Here is a 19,145-nt window from a genome sequence, read left to right as displayed (position 1 = left end):
GAATCTTAGAGAAACCTAATCCAAACCACTTACTCTGTGAAAAAAATCTGAGGCCTGGCGAGGCTCTGTGACCTGTTCAAGGCTCTGTTACTTTGGGGGCAGATCTAGGAATTAATCCAGTTCTCCTGAGAGACACCCAGTTTGGTTCCGTATGTGATTGCAGGGCTGCTGTGGCTCTAGCACTCTTTGTCTATGGAAACCGTAGGGTTATTTTGCTTTCTAAAAAAAATTTTTTTTTTTTTTTTGAGATGGAGTCTCGCTCTGTCACCCAGGCTGGAGTGCAGTGGTGCGATCTTGGCTCACTGCAAGCTCCGCCTCCTGGGTTCATGCCATTCTCCTGCCTCAGCCTACCAAGTAGCTGGGACTACAGGTGCCCGCCACCATGTCTGGCTAATTTTTTAATTTTTAGTAGAGACGGGGTTTCACCGTGTTAGCCAGGATGGTCTCGAACTCCTGACCTCGTGATCTGCCCACCTCGGCCTCCCAAAGTGCTGGGATTACAGGCGTGAGCCACCACGCACAGCCTTTCTAAATTTTAAAAGAGTCAAAACGTTAGCCAAGAAACATCAGTGCTCATTCATTTATCCAAGAACTTTCTAGTGAGTGCTGACTTGGTGAAGCACTATTCTAGGCAGTGTTATGGTGGGTTCAGCAGTGACAAGACAGACAAGGTCCCTACCCTCAAGCATCTTACAATCTGATGATGAAACAGTGATGTCAGAGGGAGTGATAGAGGGGGATGTAGTCAGGAGGGTGGATGGCAGTTAATTTAGGCTGTTTCTTTGCAGTGTAATCTCTAGGAAGATGGCACTGTAACACTGGTTTCAGCATATGCATATATGAATATGCATGGGAATATGTGATAAGAAGAAATTATACGAGGTGGCATTACCCTCTGAAAAGTTCATTCTTGGGCAATCATATCAGAAATAAACACTACCCCTTATCTGAATAGACCTTTTCTGGTCTTGGTCTTACCTCCCTGGCTATTCTGGAGCAGATGGGTGGATTAAGGCAAAAGGGCACTACAGTAATCAATGCAGGGCTCAATTCACTCTCAGGTGAAGCTCATTTCTCTATTCTCTCAAGGTTGGATTCTTAGCCTTTGGCATTTGTGCTATGTGCCATGAAATTCCTGCCCCAAGAACCGGTTCAGGGGATCAAAGAGCTATTATTAATGTCTCAGTTTAGGCCAACTGAGGGAGGGAATGACAGTAGAGGCAGGCCACTCACCCCTCCATTCAGCCACCCTCCTCCACAACGGGGCCATTGAGCAGGCGCCACAATAGAGGGCTGAGAATAAAAGGCCGAAGGAAAGCATACAGAGTCCCCTTGCACAGACTCGGTCATTCATCACCAGGCAAGTGCCAATATCTGGGAACAGCAATCTCAATTTCTGCAAATCCTCCAACTTGCAACAGCTGCTAGTGACTCTGGTGGGCGGCTTTGCTGCTTACGCCAGTTTCCAATACCAAGTCCTGGCCCAGAGCCAAGTAGACATTACTTAGGTTGGAGACACGCTGGCTGCAGAGCAGCAACAATGGACTTCACAGCTTATAAAGCAGCTTACAAAGGGCTCCCGTGTATTTCAAAAAGCACTTCAGATAGCTGGTGAGAGAAGCTATTTGCACAAATGCATTCAAGCAGTTTATTTCTAACCCACTTAATTCAAGGTTTCCGTCAGGAGCCAATGGCATAGTGGAAGTAGATGCAGAGAACTGCAAGAGGGCTGGATGGCTTGGCAGCTGAGGGAATGCAGTCGAGCCACATCCGCCCTCCTCTGAGGCACCAGCTCAGCAGGATGAGGAGTGACTGGCAGCAATCAGCCCTCCAACGGGTTAACAAATGTAATGAAAAAATGAGACATATTCTGTGGGATTCCATGGCTCTTTATTGAGTTGTTCGTCAAAACTGCTTTCATCAGCACAGTTAAGGAGCAATTTCTAAACGTTACCGAATGAACGTGCCGAGTGCCATCTAGGTGCCTGCTGCCACACCATCCAAATGCACCTTCATCTGATTGCACAGGTAATGCCAGCCAATGGCACCTCCTGTTCTGTCTTACCTCTCTCAAGTCTCTAGGGTCCCACTCATCTCCTCCACGAGATCTAGACTTGCCCTCGTGGGCACAGCTGACTAGTTTCTAGAGAACAACTTTGCCAGGTAACAGGCACAGAGACCAAAAGAAGCTAAAGATTGAAGCACAAAGGCCTATGTCTGGAGCCTGAATTTCATGGAAGACACAGAAGGGCACAGCAAACAATGGACCCAAAATGGACCACGTTCATAGGATAAATACAGAGATAGGTAACAATTCTTTATCAATTTTGTCTTGTCCTCCTGCCCATCACTTTTTCAAAAGAATTTCATGAGTATTTTTATTTATGGAAAATGAACTAATGTGAAGATTGAGGTGAGGTGGGAACTAAGGACCCCCTCACATGACTTTGGACCCCACTTGGAGCTCTGATGTGCTGTGTATGGATTTCTTAGAAACTATGAATCAACAGATTCCAGGTAAGAAATTATTACAATGATTAATAGAATCAAAAGAAATATACAAAGCTGTATCAAACATGAAGTAGAACTGGATTGTGAAGTGGCACAGCTCAAGTGCTACTGTGTTGAAGGAACCAAAGCTACCAACCACCCAGCACTCATTCCAATAGTAAGATGTATTCTTTAAGGGAATAAGGAGTGAGTATGATATGGCAATGTTCACTGTGAGGCCAACCTCATAGCATGAAATGGATCCACGTAAGAGGCTCAGAATGCTATTACCCCATATTACTAATGTATAATATGCCATGTGCAGCAATGAGACTCCTTAAAGGGATCAGGTTCTGAATTAATGTATCATCTGTACTTGGATTATCAGCATCAAATGCAACTCTTCGTGTCTTGGTTATTCCAACAGCTATTAGAAGAATGAAGATTATATCAGAGAAAACCTTTAGGGAGAAAGTGGGGAAATAAAAATAGTTTCTATCAACTGCAGAATTTGTGCTTGCCTACCAACAATGCACATTTACTTCCAGTATGACTTCCCTGTATTTTTCATGTGATGTTTTAAAAGTTAGCATCCACCAACAGGAAGAAACTCTGCAACAGAACTCAGAGAACCAAAATTAGAGCTCACAGAGGAAAGCAAAATGGCACAAACACAGACCTATCTACCAGAGCTCGCTTTCTGCCCTCATCCTGCTGCTAGAAACCAGACACTATGTTAGGCACAATGAGGCAAGCCTAGGAAGGCTTCAGTCACAGATCCATGATCTATGACTGTGCATTTCTGATTCAGTTCTTGAGATGCAGATGCTGAAGCTATTGTACCATCTGGCAAGAGCAACGGCTGCTCCACGAGACCTTTGCTCCTGGCAAATCTCACTTAAAAGACCCACCTCTAACTTGTTATTTTACACTCAATATTAATATTTAAGTATATGCTGTACTGTAGTGCAATATAAATGCTTGTCAAAAATAAGATCCTTGAAGGCATACACTATTTCCTTTTTTCCCCTTGCAGTGTCAAGTAATTAACAGGTGTTAAATAACCACTGACTAGTCAACTATAAAAAAGAGGGATGTGAGCAAGAATACTAGCAAGAACAAGTAACTGTTACCATGTCTTCCCACCCACCAAACTGTGGAGGAAAAAACTCCCTCCTCTCAAATCAAGGCAGGCTGCTTACAAGGAGCACCACGTGAAAGGGAAAAATGGCCACTCTATGCAATATGCCTATTTTGATATGAAGGGCTGGTCTGTCGTTAGCACTTCCCAATCAGTAGCACTCACAAATAGGTCTAAACTTGGAAAATTAAAAAAAAAAAAAAAAAAAACTCCCTATCAAACAATAAGAATCAAGAGTAAAAAAGAAATAGCAGTTTGCTAAAAAAGAGACTAAAATACATCAGGGCCTTAGAAGAGTTATTTCTGCATTCCCTGCACATACGACATCATTCATGAAGAAGGCAATGGTACAAATATAGCATAAATGTCGTCTGCTCTAGCTTGTAATTTAAAATGCAAATGCTAATGAGCGAACTGGTATATCAGTGGAGTTAATAACCACATGCCTAGCACAGGGGCTGCATCCAAAACACACACAGAGAAGAGACAGACACCATGTTCCAATTTAAAAATAAAAACACCCAAATTAACCCTAGAAAAATCACTAGCAGATGTACAAGCTCAGGAAAAGGAGGCACACAAGGGCAGGGAAATGGGAACTTCGCCACCAGCCGCAGACTAACCAGTGGATTTAAATATTTTCCTACTCATAGTAAAGGTAAGCATGGGAGTTACGAGGGTTTACTGAGGAATGCTATTGTAACAGCATTACAGAGTATAATAAGTATATTAAGGAAAAACTACAGGGAATCCAGAAAGCTTGAATAGAAAGTTTTCTACAAAGCCTACTTTAGAAGCCTATAAGCTAATCTTGCAGGGAGCCAAATGAGATGTAGATCTCATTTACTTCATCATAGGCAAAGGGTGAAGAAGCTTTGGTTAAAAAAAGCCCAAAAACTTACAAGGTCTAGATTAAGAGGGTCATTTAAGTAAATTGGAAAAAGCTCTAATGATGAAATAAAATGACGGAGAGAATGCAGTTGTGTCTCAGATGCCTTCCAAACATGAAACGAACTTCTGTGGATTGTTCTTGCTCCTCATAGGCCAGTGCTTGGCAGCCCTGCAGCAGAATCTGGGAACACTCCACAGCACTGAGACGAAGAGCAGTTCCTTGGGCTTCCTCAGAGCCCCCCATACATGGGGAATGAGGAAGTGCATTCTGTGGTCAGTGGCCCTGTCCAGTGCCAGGACTGAAACTATGACGCCTCCTCAAGGCCAGCAGGAGAGCAAGCTTGCACATGCTGCCCACACTGGACACTTAAGTGTCTTCTAATTCCCATGTTAGTGCTATTTATTCAAATTCCACACAAAGAGCCAGGCCCAAACTCTAACAGATCCAGCCCATCTGACTGGGGAAGCCTCAGAAAAACTTTTGAAAGAAACTCAAGGTGAGCAATGACCTGGAGTTTGGGGAAGGGGGCAAACAGCTTTTCAATGATGAAGAATGGTTTTATTTATTTATTTTTTAAACCCAGTCAAATCTGGTTGAAAGGGGTGGGAGATTTGTGAGGTAGTTTCCATAGCAACCAGGATTAAGTCTTAACAGCAGTGTGCACTGTTCACCCTGGGGCTGCCCATTACCAGATTTCAAAGCATTAACCTTTAATTTCAAATTACCAAACCATTTACACTCCCTCTCCTGCATCCAGGTCCTGCCATTTTCTACTATTAGTCTGACCAAATGGACTCCCCCACAGGGCTGGAGTTCTGGTGAGTAGCACAGTAGCTTGTCAACATTACTACTAAGTGGCTGCTGGGAAATGCCCACAGGTTGACAAGATAGTGTTGAATAATCTACACTGAAATGTATTCCTCTGGGAAAGCCACAAGAAGGGACTTAGAACTGAGGCATTTAGGCACAACCAACGAGACAGGTGCTGTTTTTGGAAATAATCCAACAGAGAAAAGCCATCAGATTTCTGGAAGTTTCCCATTCCATCCCCCAGTGCCCACCAGGTGGAAGGCAAGCCAGACAACCCTGCATAGACTCAGACAGAACGCGCTTTAAAGTAGGAGGGAAGGAGAAGGGCCCGAAAAGGAACACCTAGGGAAAAGCTCACAGGACTGACCTTCTCTACTACTCCACTGGCCTCATTAGCTCTGCATACGACAGGCCTCATTTTCTATCCAGTATGTTTTCTCCCCTTGTCTCATCAGTATTAAAACATGAAAGCATAAGAGTAAAAAGCGCAATAGAACGCTTTAGAGTAGAAGAGTAGAAACACTAGTCAGAGAATTCAGGAGGAAGGAAACTCCTCACTGACCTACCCATCCAAAGCTAATCCACAGGCCTATCATCTAACAGCAAGGGTAAATCAACATCTATCTTTTCTTGGCACATAAAACCCAGTAGATGGTAAGGGCTGAACACCCCAATCAGGAGGCCACACCATCCTCCACAGTCTGACTCCATAGAAGGCGATGATACCACTAGGACTATCTTTTCCTAGTTATAGGAGGCCCTAGATAGGCTGGCACATAAATGCCACATCGGCCTTGCTGTCTCCCTCACCTCCAGGTCACCAGCATCACACGAATATAAGCAGGCCAGTCTGACGGAAATAATTAATTAGGAAGCAGGAGGGCAAGAATTCATCTTTAAGTGTTTTAGCTCCAAGGTCTGTGACTGCCATTAAACCGGGCCAAACAAATCTTATTTTTAGTGATGACTTTATTTATTACTCTGGAATGGGTACTGAACAAATCATGTTTCTCTCTCTTTTACCCTGAAACACTAGATTATGTCATGGAAGTCTGTCTTTTAATTCCTACTCCCAATCTTCAGGTATTGGCATGCTGAGGCTCTTAGCATCTTTGTTCATCCTCCTCTGATCTGACCACCTGCAGTTTCCTGATGTCCTTCCTAAAAGGATGGTCCTCAGATGGTACACCGTAACACCAGGAATGCAATGACTTGGGCTGGGTCAGTACCTGGCTCCACTCCTCTCTGCGTTCTGTATTTCCGAGTTTTGAAACAGCCTTTTTGACAGCAGTTACATATTTACTCTTATTGTTTTATAAAATCTGAGCTGTTTTCATTTGTATAGTATTTAAGCCATGTTTTGCCTACCCTTATGCTTTTAAAATATTTTTTCTTCATGTCAATACATTCTTTACTCCAGTAGACACAATTACTTTGCTCAAAGGCTGGAACTGTATCATCCATTTCTGTATTCCTAGCATTGTGCCCACTGAATATAAAAAAAAATTATTAAATAACCATGTAATTGAATGACCCACAAGTATGATGAGGCTCATTCTGGGGATGATTCATGGTGTAAAGACGAAAATAATGCTGGTGTAATTGGAGGTTTCATTCACATGACCAGTGGGTGACGGTGTGCCTGCATAGATGGAGAGCTGAAGGTGGAGCAGTGAATGCTCAATAGCAGAAGAGCTAAGAGGGAGATTTACACACCAATACAAAAGCGGAGAGAAAAATGATTGATTAATATGTCCATTTCTTTTAGGCAACTCTTCCTGAGATCTGATACAGGCCAACTTCTTCTGCCTAGATGAATCAAACCCAGTCTGCCCAAAGAAAATGTAGCAGATCTTCTCGGAAACTCAAATGCCATCGCCCTGAGGAAAACTTTTCCATTCAAAAATTGTTATTTGCTCTGTATTCTCATACTAGGTGGCCTATGCTTTTGATAACTGCTCTTTCGTATTTCCTTGTTTACATTTTTTGTATGGCCATCTACATAACTAGACTAAAAGATATTCGAGGGAGAAGTTATCCTACTAATTTATGTATCATCCAAAATTTATCTATTGAAGACTACCTTTCTTAATCTGTGCTTGTAAAAATCTTGTACTCATTAAAAAACACTATCCAAATCTGTTCATTGTGTTAATTCTTTCCTGTAAGTGACTCTCCAGGATCCCCGGACATGAACATAATTCTTATAATTCCTATAATGATATCTTTAAAAGTAAAGAACTAGAGCAGCTCCAGGAAAGTCTCATGTTAAGCTGCCCATTTCTAGTAATGGGACCCAACAGAAAGTAGGCAATGGAGACAGAATCAAACTGGGATATCCCAAGAGAAAGAATACCCCACTTTACAAATATCCATTAAGTTGCAATTCAATTAAAGCATCTGAAAGGAATTCATAAGTATCAGCAGACCCTGTAATTGCTTAATTAAGGATAGAAGCCTAGCAAACACAACCACAATAACAGCCTGATTCATTAGCACCTCTGTGATAGCAGAATGGGATTTCTCACTTAAACATACATTGGCTTTAATTGTGTAATTTAGTTAGGCACTGGTAATCAATGGGGACCCACCATTCCTGGGACCAGGAGATGAGAAGGATATTCCTGTTCACCTTCCCTTCCCTCCTCTCATTAGAAGTTTTTGGTCTATTGAAACAGGCAGTTGATATTCCAATGAGGATTGGCTAGAGAAGAGATCTTAAAGGAAAAGAAGGAAATGAGGAACTTCATTCAAAGGCATTCAGGGTGAAAGGACACACAGCCAAACCTTTAGTTCACCATGCACAAGCCCACCACCATTTATCAAATCCTAGACACTTAGAACTTTTCTCATTGCCTCCCTTGTCACAATCCAGCTCCAGAAAGGGAGGGAGAGGGAGAGAGAGAGGAGAAGGGACAGGGGGAGGGAGAGGGAGAGGAGAAGGGAGAAGGGTTGGGAGACGGAAAGAGAGGAAGGGGGAGGGAAAGAAAAATGCTAAAGGGCAGGAAAAGGGAAGTCTCATTTTCTTGTCTTATGTCATATGAATAGGTAACTGGTTAATTATAAGTCACCTGCTGTGATCCACATGGGAACTCCCTGCCAAGTGGCTGCTGCCTTCTAGATGGTTTGTACTATGAGTTCCATGCAAGGTGACTGGCATCCATTTCCTGCCTGCCTCACCCTGTAATTCCTCAAACTTACTGCGGTACCACCTTTAACACTTAAGGAAATGCAAACACGGCATGGTGGACTCACTCAGTGAGTTGGCAGAAGACTCCAAATATCTGATATAAGGCTCCTTAGATCACTTTGCACTGAAATCTCAAATTATTATTCTCTTCCAATTCAGGAGAAAAGTATTTGGTTTACAGGCACCATGCCTTGATACCTGCTATGCTCATCCAACAGGGCCACTTCCTGAACTGTGCCTGCAGCATGACCCTGATACCTAAGATCTAATAAGGGAATTACAATAAGGACACTCAATATAAAGTTCATAGTAATAAGACAAATACTCCACACCCACTGGGGGCTTTTAGGTAAAAATGTGAGGCCATGTGTCATGGTTCATGCTTATAATCCTAGCACTTTGGGAGACTAAGGCAAGAGGACTGCTTGAGGCCAGGACCCTAAGACCAGCCTGGGCAACACAGTTGAGACCCTGTCTCTACAAAAAATAAAACAATATTAGCCAGGTGTGGTGGCATGCACCTGCTGTCTCAGATACTCAGGATCTGAGGGAGGATTACTTGAGCCCAGGAGTTCGAGATTACAGTGAGCTATGATGGGGCCACTGCACTGTAGCCTGGGCAACAGAGTAAGACCCTGTCTCCAAGAAAAGAAAACAAGAGAAAAAAGAAAAAGAAAGTAAAAAATAAAAGCATGACTTGAGAGCCAAATAATTTCCAAATATGTGACTCAATCTCCCCCTAGACAAAATACTAAAGTAAAATGGGACACACATGACAAGTGAAAATAAAAACTGCGTGAACCACTTTTGCTCTCATGGAAGGAAATGTGTGGGGCTCACTAAAGGCCAGATGAGGAAAAAGGATGCTTTTTAACAAATGCAGGCTGCCCAGGGATCTTGGCTTCCTTGCTAACTATGGACAAGAAGTGTCTGTGACTGCCTCCGAGACTGAAATCAGCACGCTTAGGAGGAGGCCACAGCAGCAGGCAGAGAGACCTTGAACAGTCTCAGTTCTGATGCTGTAAGGTCACCTGCTCACCAGCCAAGCCTAAGGCAGGTGCTTAAAGGACTAGAGGGCAAGAGCGTTCAGGAGGCACTGACCTGTTGGCTACAGCTGACTTCTCTAGCCCCACCTGCTAGCCCATCTGACCAAGCGATCATTCTACATACAGGGGTGCAGGAACCGTGACAGAACAGCCAGCTGGCTTGGGCCAAATGCCACTCCCTATCAAGCTGTGGGGCCGTCTGCCTGAAAAAAGGCCACACAAAAATGGAAAGTGTCCACCCCACCTTGAAGTACAGAAGGCTCTCCAAAAGGCTGGGATTAATGAGAGCAGCACATAAGGGACTGCTCCCAATAATTATCTTGACTTTCCCCTTGAGAATCACAACCCAAACCCCCTCCTTACTGCAAAGAGACATTTCCAGCAGAATGCCACACTTACATAATGGAGGGTGCATACGGCAGATATCTGCAAAGCTCTAGCAGGACAATCGCTGCCCAGGCGAACAATCCCACAACATGAATAGCATGCCTACTCACTTTCAGCTTTGTAGGTAGTTTTAAAAGACCAAGGGATCTTTCTCTCTCCAAGCCTACTCCCTCAAACCACATTCTCCATGCATCTCATCCCTTCTGCTTCTTCTAGGTCACTGCTCCATTCATTATCCCTGTGCAGCCTTTCCTGATTCCTTCTCTTCAGAATTCAGACCAGTGCTTCTCAATATTTCAAACCTCATGTTCCCCAGGATAATCTCTCACTCTATCTTTTTTTATAACCTCATTTGCCAATATTTTGTTGAGTTTTACATTCTAAAATTTATATTATGAAAACAATAGGTGTACTGAATAGCCTTTTCAGCTACCCATACCTTCTTGATTCTTGAATAAGAATTACAGTTCTAAAAGCGCACAAGATGCTGACATCCTCGGAATGTTACCTTCACCCTTTGGCTTTTACTTTCTGCACTACTTTTCCATTCTCTGTTAGATATCAGGGAAGTGCAATCTGTACTTACTAAGTCTGTTTCTTACTTCCCACTTTTACTTCCCAGTCACCTGTAATCTACCTTTAATCAACTCAACTCTGATGAAACTGTACCGAGAGGTTACCTGTGACTTACTAGTTGATAAACAGCATAAAAGCCCTTTACAGTTTTTATATACTTGATGTTTTATGTAAACTCTGACACTGCTGGTGCCTGGGAATTCTTCACTCCCTTGGCTTCCAGAAGAATGCTATCTCATGACTGTCTTACTGCTCTGACCGTATCTTCTCTGCCCATATATGAACACTCAGCCTGCTCCATGCAGGTTGGTGTCTTCCAGGGTGCTTACTCCTTGTAAACCTGTCCTCTAGGCACTGTAACAGTTTTAATTACTGCCTCTATGCTGATGGCTCCCTGACCTGAATACTTGCGTAGGCTCCTCTGCTGAGCTTGAACATTCTCATGGATATTCCAAAACCAAACCAACAACCTATTCCTAAAACCTATTCTTACTTTTGTGTTGCTCTTAATTGTGGACATCTCAATCTACCAGATTGCTCAAACCTAGGATGCTTTCATTTTCTCCCCTCCACTCAACACCACCCCCACTCCTGACCAAAAAGAGACCAGGCATTCCCCGAATCTCAAGTCTACCTCCTACTTTTCCAAATCTATCCAGTTTTCTCCCCAGATTTCAGACCTCTGCTATTCTCTTGCCTCTTAATTGCTCTCCCAGATTCTTGCGCCTCATTTATTTCAATGCATCCACCAAAATGAACTTACTTAACCCGAGTCTGAGCATGCCGCCCCCTTGCTTAATACCTTCCAGTGACTCTGAGGGTCCACTGCATAATCTGAAAGAGAAGGACTAGCTCGTGTCTGAGTTGTCAGCCTGACCCCACACTCTACCCTCCTCACTCTTTATACTCCACCAGTAACAAGGGCTATGTGGTTGCCCAGATCCATGCAGATATTCATACCTCTACAACTCTGCACACGCTGCTGTCTCTAGCTAGAATGTGCATCTCCTCCTACTCCCCTCCCCCAACACAGTAAACTCTTATATGTACTTCAAAACACAGCTCAAGATACCAGCACCTAGGGAGGTGTTCTCTGATGTCCACCTAAAGAAATAATAATTCCCTCCTCAGTGCTACTTCTAGACCTTGTCCATAATTCTATTCTCTCATCTAGTACTCAACTTTACATTTTGTTTACATGTCTGTATTCCCTTGGGTGTTTCCTGATACCTAGGACTGTGTCTTACTTGTGTATTCTTTGGGATGGGGTTTTAGGACAGTGCAGAGTTCCTTGCTCCAAAGTCTCAGAGGGAAAAGCCAGGAGCCTTCCTTCCAGCAAGCTTAGTCAGAAGAAGGCTGGCATAGCTCTTTTTCTTGATTTATTTCCAGTAATGGGTAGGTCACAATTTCTATGGTAGAGCCATAGCTATGTGCACACATGCTGCACAATCATGCCACTCCAAATTGAGGGGCAAGGTAAACTCTAGTTATAAAAACACTAACTCTTTGCAAGGGGAAGGATCATATTTATTGATGATCTGCTTAATAATGGGCTTGTTTCAGAGTCAACTCATTAAACTGCGACAATCATGAGGCAGGAAACAATTCCCAGTTATAATTGATGTGTAAACTGAGGCTTGAAGAGGGTAAATAACCTTGTTAAAGTCACCGGCTTATACACAGTAGAGCCATGATGCAAACTGAGATCTGCTTTCTCTTAAGACTTTTCCCTGTCCTGTATTCTTGCCAGGTTTCTGAAGAAACCAAAAGATGCATAATATAACAGCACACACTATGGCAGGAGAAAAATGTAAAAGGCTTATATTTTTATCACGTATTTGCTTCTGTGTAATCTATCTTTCACAATGTAAGTTAACTCAGGCAATGCCTTTTGAATTGCTAAGCTTAAAATAATGCCAAATACACACAGGAACTGGCTGATGCAGAGTCGAGTGATCAGACTGCTTGTGTCTAAGCAACGTAAAACTAGAAGAATTCTGCAGGAAAACTCCAGCCAAGATGGTCTGTGCTCTGAGCCGGCTCCATTCAGGTAGTTTAGAGCTTAAAAGACAAAACTTCAATGTTCTCTTTCCCCTATACATTTGTGGCCATGTTTCCCAGGAAGAATAATACTGTTTCTCTTTTTTTACCACTGGGATAAAGCTCTACATTGCCAAAAGGATGCTTTTCTTTCTCAGAGCAGAAGATGAGATGCTACAGAGCAGAGGATGAGATGAATATATACAGGCATACCTCAGAGATACTGCAAGTTTAGTTCCAGACCACTGCAATGAAGTGAATATTGCAATACAGCAAGTCACACAAATTTTTAGTTTCCCAGGGCATATAAAAGTGTTCACCCTATACTGTAGTTTAATAAAAGCACTTTATTGTTAAAAAATGCTAATGATCATCTGAGCCTTCAGTGCGTCATAATCTTTTTGCTGCTGGAGGGTCTTGCTTCCATGTTTGTGGCTGCTGACTGATCAGGGTGGTGGTTGCTGATGGAGGTGGTGGCTGTGGCAAAAAAAAACAATGAGGTTTGTTCCATCAACTGGCTCTTCCTTTCACAAAGTATTTCTCTGTAGCATGGAATGCTGTGGGATAGCATTTCATTCACTGTAGAACTTCTTTCAAAATTAGAGTCCATTCTCTCAAACCCTGATGCTGTTTCATCAAGTTTAGGTAATATTCTGAATCCTTTGTTGTCATTTCTACAATGTTCACAGCATCTTTGCCAGGACTAGATTCCATTTCATGAAATAACTTTCTTTGCTCATTTATAAGATGCAACTCTTCATCTGTTCAAATTCTTTTCATGAGATTTCAGTAACTCAGTTTTATCCCCAGGCTCTACTTCTAATTCTAGTTCTTTTGCTATTTCTATCATATCTGCAGTTACTTCCTCCATTGAAGCCTTGAACTCTTCAAAGTCAACCACGAGGCTTGAAATCAACTTCCTTCAAATCCCTGTTTATGCTGGTTGCTGTTTCAACCTCCTCCCATGAATCACAAATGTTCTCAATGGCATTTAAAGTGGTGAATCCATTCCAGAAAGTTTTCAATTTGCTTCCCAGATCCATCAGAAGAATTATTATTTATGGCAGCTTTAGGCTTACAAAACATATTTCTTAAATAGTAAGGTTTGAAAATCAAAATTACTCCTTGATACATGGGTTGCAGAATGAATGCTATGTTAGCAGGCATGTACAATCTTCTTGTACAACTCTTTCAGAGCTCTTGGGTGACCAGCTAGCTGCAGAACTGTGAATGAGCAGTAATATTTTGCAAAAAAATCTTTTTTTTCCTGAGCAGTAGGTCTCAACAAAGGGCTTAAAATATTCCATAAACCAGGCTGTCACCAGATGTGCCGTCATACAGGCTTTGCTGTTCCTTTTACAGAGCACAGGCAGAGTAGATTTAGCATCATTCTTAAGAGCCTTAGGTTTTTTGGAATGGTCAATGAGCAATGGCTTTAACTTAAAGTCACCAGCTGCATAAGGTCTTAACAACAGAGTCAACCTGTCTTTTGAAACTCGGAAGGCAGGCATTGACTTCTCTCTAGCTACCAAAATCCTGGAATGGCATCTTCTTCCAGTAGAAGGCTGTTTCATCTACACTGAAAATCTGGTGTTTGGTGTAGCCACCTTCACCAGTGATCTTAGCTGGATCTTCTGAATAACTTGTTGCAGTTTCTACATCAGCACTTGCTGCTTCACCCTGTACTTTTATGTTATGAAGATGGCTTCTCTCCTTAAACCTCATGAACCAACCTCTAACAGCTTCAAATTTTTCTTCTGCAGCTTCTTTACCTCTCAGTGTTCACAGAATTGAGGAGAGTCAAATCCAGAGGTCTTTCTCTGGATTAGACTTTGGCTTAAGGAAATATTGTGACTGGTTTGATCTTCTATCCAGACCACTAAAATTTTTCCATATAAGCAATAAGGCTGCTTCAATTTCTTTTCTATTTTGAGACAGGGTCTTATTATGTTGCCCAGGCTGATCTGCAACTCCTGGGCTCAGCCTGCTGAGTAGCTGGGAGTACAGGCATGCACCACTGCACCCAGCTTTGTTTGGTTTTCTTATCATTCAATGGGTGGAGCAGTCAGAACACATACAACATTTATCAATTAAGTTTACCATCTTATATGACTGTGGTTCATGGCGACCCGAAACAATTGAAATAATAACATCAAACATCACTGGTCACAGATCACCATAACAGATATAATAATAATAAAGTTTGAAATGTGAAAATTACCAAATGTGATAGACACATGCTGCTGGAGAAATGGCACTGACATACTTGCTTAACACAGGGTTGTCACAATCCTCCTATCTATAAAAAAAATGCAATATCTGAAGCGCAATAAAAAGAAGTGCAATAAACCTGGATATGCCTGTGCCTCCAACTCTCTAGCAAAAGTTCACTACCAAGAAACTTCATGGGTATAGAAACCTTGGTAAAAAGGTACAAATGGCTGCATAAAAGGACTCTCTCACACACTGCCACACTGCCCTTCAGTTTACCATAACTCACATTAGCAAAAATAAAACCACAGCCCTTCAATAAGGTATGAATTTTTTTGCATCTCTTCTTTTGCGTAGCTGCCCTGAGCTTGGTGTCACACTTCAATGAGTCCCTTCAGAAGGCCTGCAGAGCTGTGCAGTGATCAAGTTCATAAGAGTATGCACAAGAGCCACAATGAGAAGTGACAGCCAAGCAGCAGCAGTGAGCTCCATGGTCATGTGTTCAGGGAGTGATTTATCTCTCATAACTCAATCCATTTAGTTGGGGCCTGAGGGAGACCCTTATCCAGACAAGAAACTACCTGTGCCTTCTAGGAAAAGGAGGCCAAGGCGATCTGGCAGGAGGCAGCAAGCATGACTCCCGTTTCTCTTTCCCCATAGCAAATTCTATTCAATAATTCAATGTAAGAAGTGCTGAGACAACAGGACACTAACAAAAAAGGCAAGGTGGGGACCATGTGCATCTGGGGACCACGGCGGGATATGTCTTTTGCAAGTGAATGAATGTTTGTGTGTGCAAGGGTGGCTGGGCGGGGTGGGGGTGGTGGTGGAAGTAAAATGACAGCTTTCCCTCAAAGACTGCAGTCTCTGTGAAGTACCAACTGGAAATAAATAACTATTATTTGCCAGCAGCAAAGAAATGAAGCAGTTTGTTCCTTGAATGCATAAATGTAAATTGCTCAAAGAGCACAGTTTATACATAGCCTTCTGGCTTGTGAAATATTAAGCTACCAGAAAAGATAGGGTAAGACACACATTAAGTCAGCAAAGAAAGGAGCATCTTTGCCTTAGCATGTCAACCTTAGCACAACAAGAAATACTATCGACGTGGGAAGAGCGTGTGAAAGCAACGTCATGGCTGGGGTTTCATAAAGGACTGGGATCTTAATGGCATTTGAAAAGAATGAAAGGGAGACAAAGGGCACTGCTTGGGGAGCTACAGGGGAAGAGTGTCTTGGCTCCTCTGAGGCCTCCCCACAACTAACATGGCATGGGCAGTCTGTTTCAAGTGGGTAATGAAGGCCAACTCTGAGAATTCCATGGCTGGTATTTTCCTAGTCTGGAACTTCCTTTGCTCTAGCTCTATAAGGGCTGCGTGCTTACAAGTTGCTGTACTCCTACATCCTGTGCTTTGTAGAAAGGAGGAGCAGAAAGGGGGTGCAGCGCTGGGTCTGCAGGGTCAGGAGGATCCAATCTAGAAACTGTGTTTGCATATCCCAACCAGAGAGGAAGAGCATGCTGGTGGGCTCTAGGGCCTATCTAGAACACAGGGGGAAAGGAGGGTATGTGGTTTCCAGGGATGACTTCTGAGCTCAGAGTAACATGTAACACATAAGACTTACCTGCAAGCAAGAAGGTGATAAGGCAAGTTTCCTTTGGCAAATAGAGTTTGAGACGAGAACCACTGAAGACGTATTCCACCACAGCTTCAGAACGACCTGCCCGCTGAAGAAAAGGCAGGAACTGCTTTGCTTTTTGGGTATCCTGATGGAGAAAAGAGGAAAAGAGTAACTGGAAAGTACTAAAACCCAACGTTTCTTTCTTTATAGTCTAGGACAAAAAGTTTGGCAGGAAGCTAAGCAAATAACCCTATTTATAGACATTTCTGAAACCAAGACATAGACATGATACCCATGAGGCCTCAGTAGAAGGAATATAGTTAATCGACAGTTTCCAGATTAACTTAAATACTCAGTTAAAAGGGTGCTTGGAAAATGAGACTTTCACACCAGAGTTCTCTGGGGCAAGAAGAGCTCATCTTCCTTTAACATAAAATTGAGGTGCCAGGCGCAGTGGCTCACGCCTGCAATCCCAGCACTTCGGGAGGCCGAGGCAGGTGGATCACCTGAGGTCAGGGGTTTGAAACCATCCTGGCCAACATGGCAAAACCCTGTCTCTACTAAAAATAGAAAAAAATTAGCCGGGCATGGTGGCACATGCCTGTAATCCCAGCTACTTGGGAGGCTGAGGCAGGAGAATCGCTTGAACCTGGGAGGTGGAGGTTGCAGTGAGCTGAAATCGTGCCATTTGCACTCCAACCTGGGCAACAAGAGCGAAACTCTTTCTCAAAAAAAAAAAAAAAAGAAAAAAAAAAAGTTGAGGTAAGAAGACCAGTACTAACCTTCCATTTAACCTTTAATATTCATTAAAAAAAAAAAAAAAAAGCAACGCCTAGGCTATCTCACATAGTCCCTATAACCCTGTCCCAGGAAGCCAAAAGTAGTTTATCTTTAAATAGGTTATGTAAGATTCAGAGCTCACAGTTTCTTAACCTTGAGAAGTGGCCAGCCTTCTCCAGGCACTAGTACAGCAACTCCTGCTCTATGTTCATTTTGGGGATGAGATGATACCTGGGACATACTGTTCCTACCCAGGGAAATCTAGAACAGCAGGATGTGGTCAATGGAGACAAATACCACTTCATGTCAGCAGGAATCATTATAGAAATAATAAAAACACATAAAACGGAATAGCAGTTTAAAAACCTTTTTTGGTGCATCAACACAAAGTCTGTGTGCTCTATCCTCCAGAGTGCCAAATCATGGACATTTCGACTCTCAGAACTCAGTCACATAGATGCAAAGGGCCTTCAAATCCTTTCAGTCTCTCAAGCTAATTAAACAGCTGATAGAGTAAGCGAGCATCAAAATATCACATCGTATATGCTAGGGGAATAGTCACTGGATTTTAGAGTTTCAGGTTTTCAGCCCAGCCAGCAGAACTGAAAACTCCCTCTGAGGACACCAAGTTCTGCAAACTTTCCTGACTTCTGTGACACAAGCAGTCTGCACCCAGCCAAGCTTTTCCTTTTTGACTCTTCTTCTAACAACAGAGCTATTTTATTTAAATTAATGCACATTAGATAATGAAAACATAACAAGCCATCAAGTATTTCAAGAGTTTTCAGAGCAGCCAAAGGGGCTCCTCTCATTCAGAAGCAGTGAGGTAGGCTGGGATGAAAACAGTATTCATAGTAACTAAGATTCATGCTTCCCATCAAACGGATTCTTAGAGAAAAAGAGAGACAGCGATCCATTCTCAGTGTCTCTAACAGTACAGTGGTAAAAGGCAAGGTAACCATGAGCTTTAGGGGGTTGGAAACTTCCCCATTGAACACTTAAGCAACACATTCTCCTACACATATACACATGAAAAATGCCTGTCTGGCAGCTGGCTGAAGTCCAGAACAGTCAAACAAGATAAATGCTCCATGGGAAAGAAAGCACTACTTGATTAAAATCCTTGTGCCATACTAGTCTAAATCTGGGACACTATTCATGAGCTGAACCAGTAAGTCAACAACAATTATCAAATTGATTATCGCAAATCATGAGGCAACCTAACACCTCAGAAGAGAAGGCCTTTTTCCTCAAGATCAGAGCAAATTATATTTTTCAGAAATAGACTTCTGCTCATCACTATCCTTTGGATGTAGTTATCTGGAAAAAATGCTTATAGGAATAACAATGGCACACACACAGGCATGCCTTTCATGTTTAAACTAACAAGGAGGTTGCAGCACCCTCTCTTCCTTTTTTGCTAAACTCTTACCTACTTTATAAAGAGAGAAACCTACACAGACTGAGAATAATCAAGGAGCCTCAAAGGGACCTTAGTGCTACCCATGTCATAAAAATCAATACATGTTCCTGACTCCTCCTAAGTCTCAATGCACAACTCAACAGCTCTATTCCAGAAATGACAAATGGGAAGATAGCCAAGAGGATGACATGTCATTGATTATGGCAAAGATCAGAAGTGAAAGCCAACTATGAAAATCAGGCTGGGCGTGGTGGCTCATGCCTGTAATCTCAGCACTTTGGGAGGCTGAGGCAGGCGAATCACGAGGTCAGGAGATCGAGAGTATCCTGGCTAACACGGTGAAACCCCGTCTCTACTAAAAGTACAACAACAACAACAACAACAACAACAACAACAACAACAACATAGCCGGGCGTGGTGGTGGGCACCTGTAGTCCCAGCTACTTGGGAAGCTGAGGCAGGAGAATGGTATGAACCTGAGAGGCGGAGCTTGCAGTGAGCCAAGATTGTGCCACTGCACTCCAGCCTGGGTGATAGAGC

The 19,145-nt window shown here is 42.8% G+C and overlaps 1 protein-coding gene across 1 annotated transcript in view; it reads right to left on the bottom strand.

Annotated features, from left to right (window-relative positions):
• Positions 1 to 19,145, bottom strand: part of SND1 (staphylococcal nuclease and tudor domain containing 1) — a 437,045-nt gene that overhangs the window by 142,846 nt on the left and 275,054 nt on the right. The window contains exon 15 of the mRNA XM_527879.8: positions 16,406 to 16,547. Coding sequence (XP_527879.3) covers positions 16,406 to 16,547 — 142 coding nt within the window. The remainder of the gene's footprint in view (positions 1 to 16,405; positions 16,548 to 19,145) is intronic.

Source organism: Pan troglodytes, chromosome 6, assembly GCF_028858775.2.
Source record: "Pan troglodytes isolate AG18354 chromosome 6, NHGRI_mPanTro3-v2.0_pri, whole genome shotgun sequence".
Classification (NCBI taxonomy): Eukaryota; Metazoa; Chordata; class Mammalia; order Primates; family Hominidae; genus Pan; species Pan troglodytes.
This window is presented reverse-complemented; position numbering and strand designations above follow the sequence as displayed.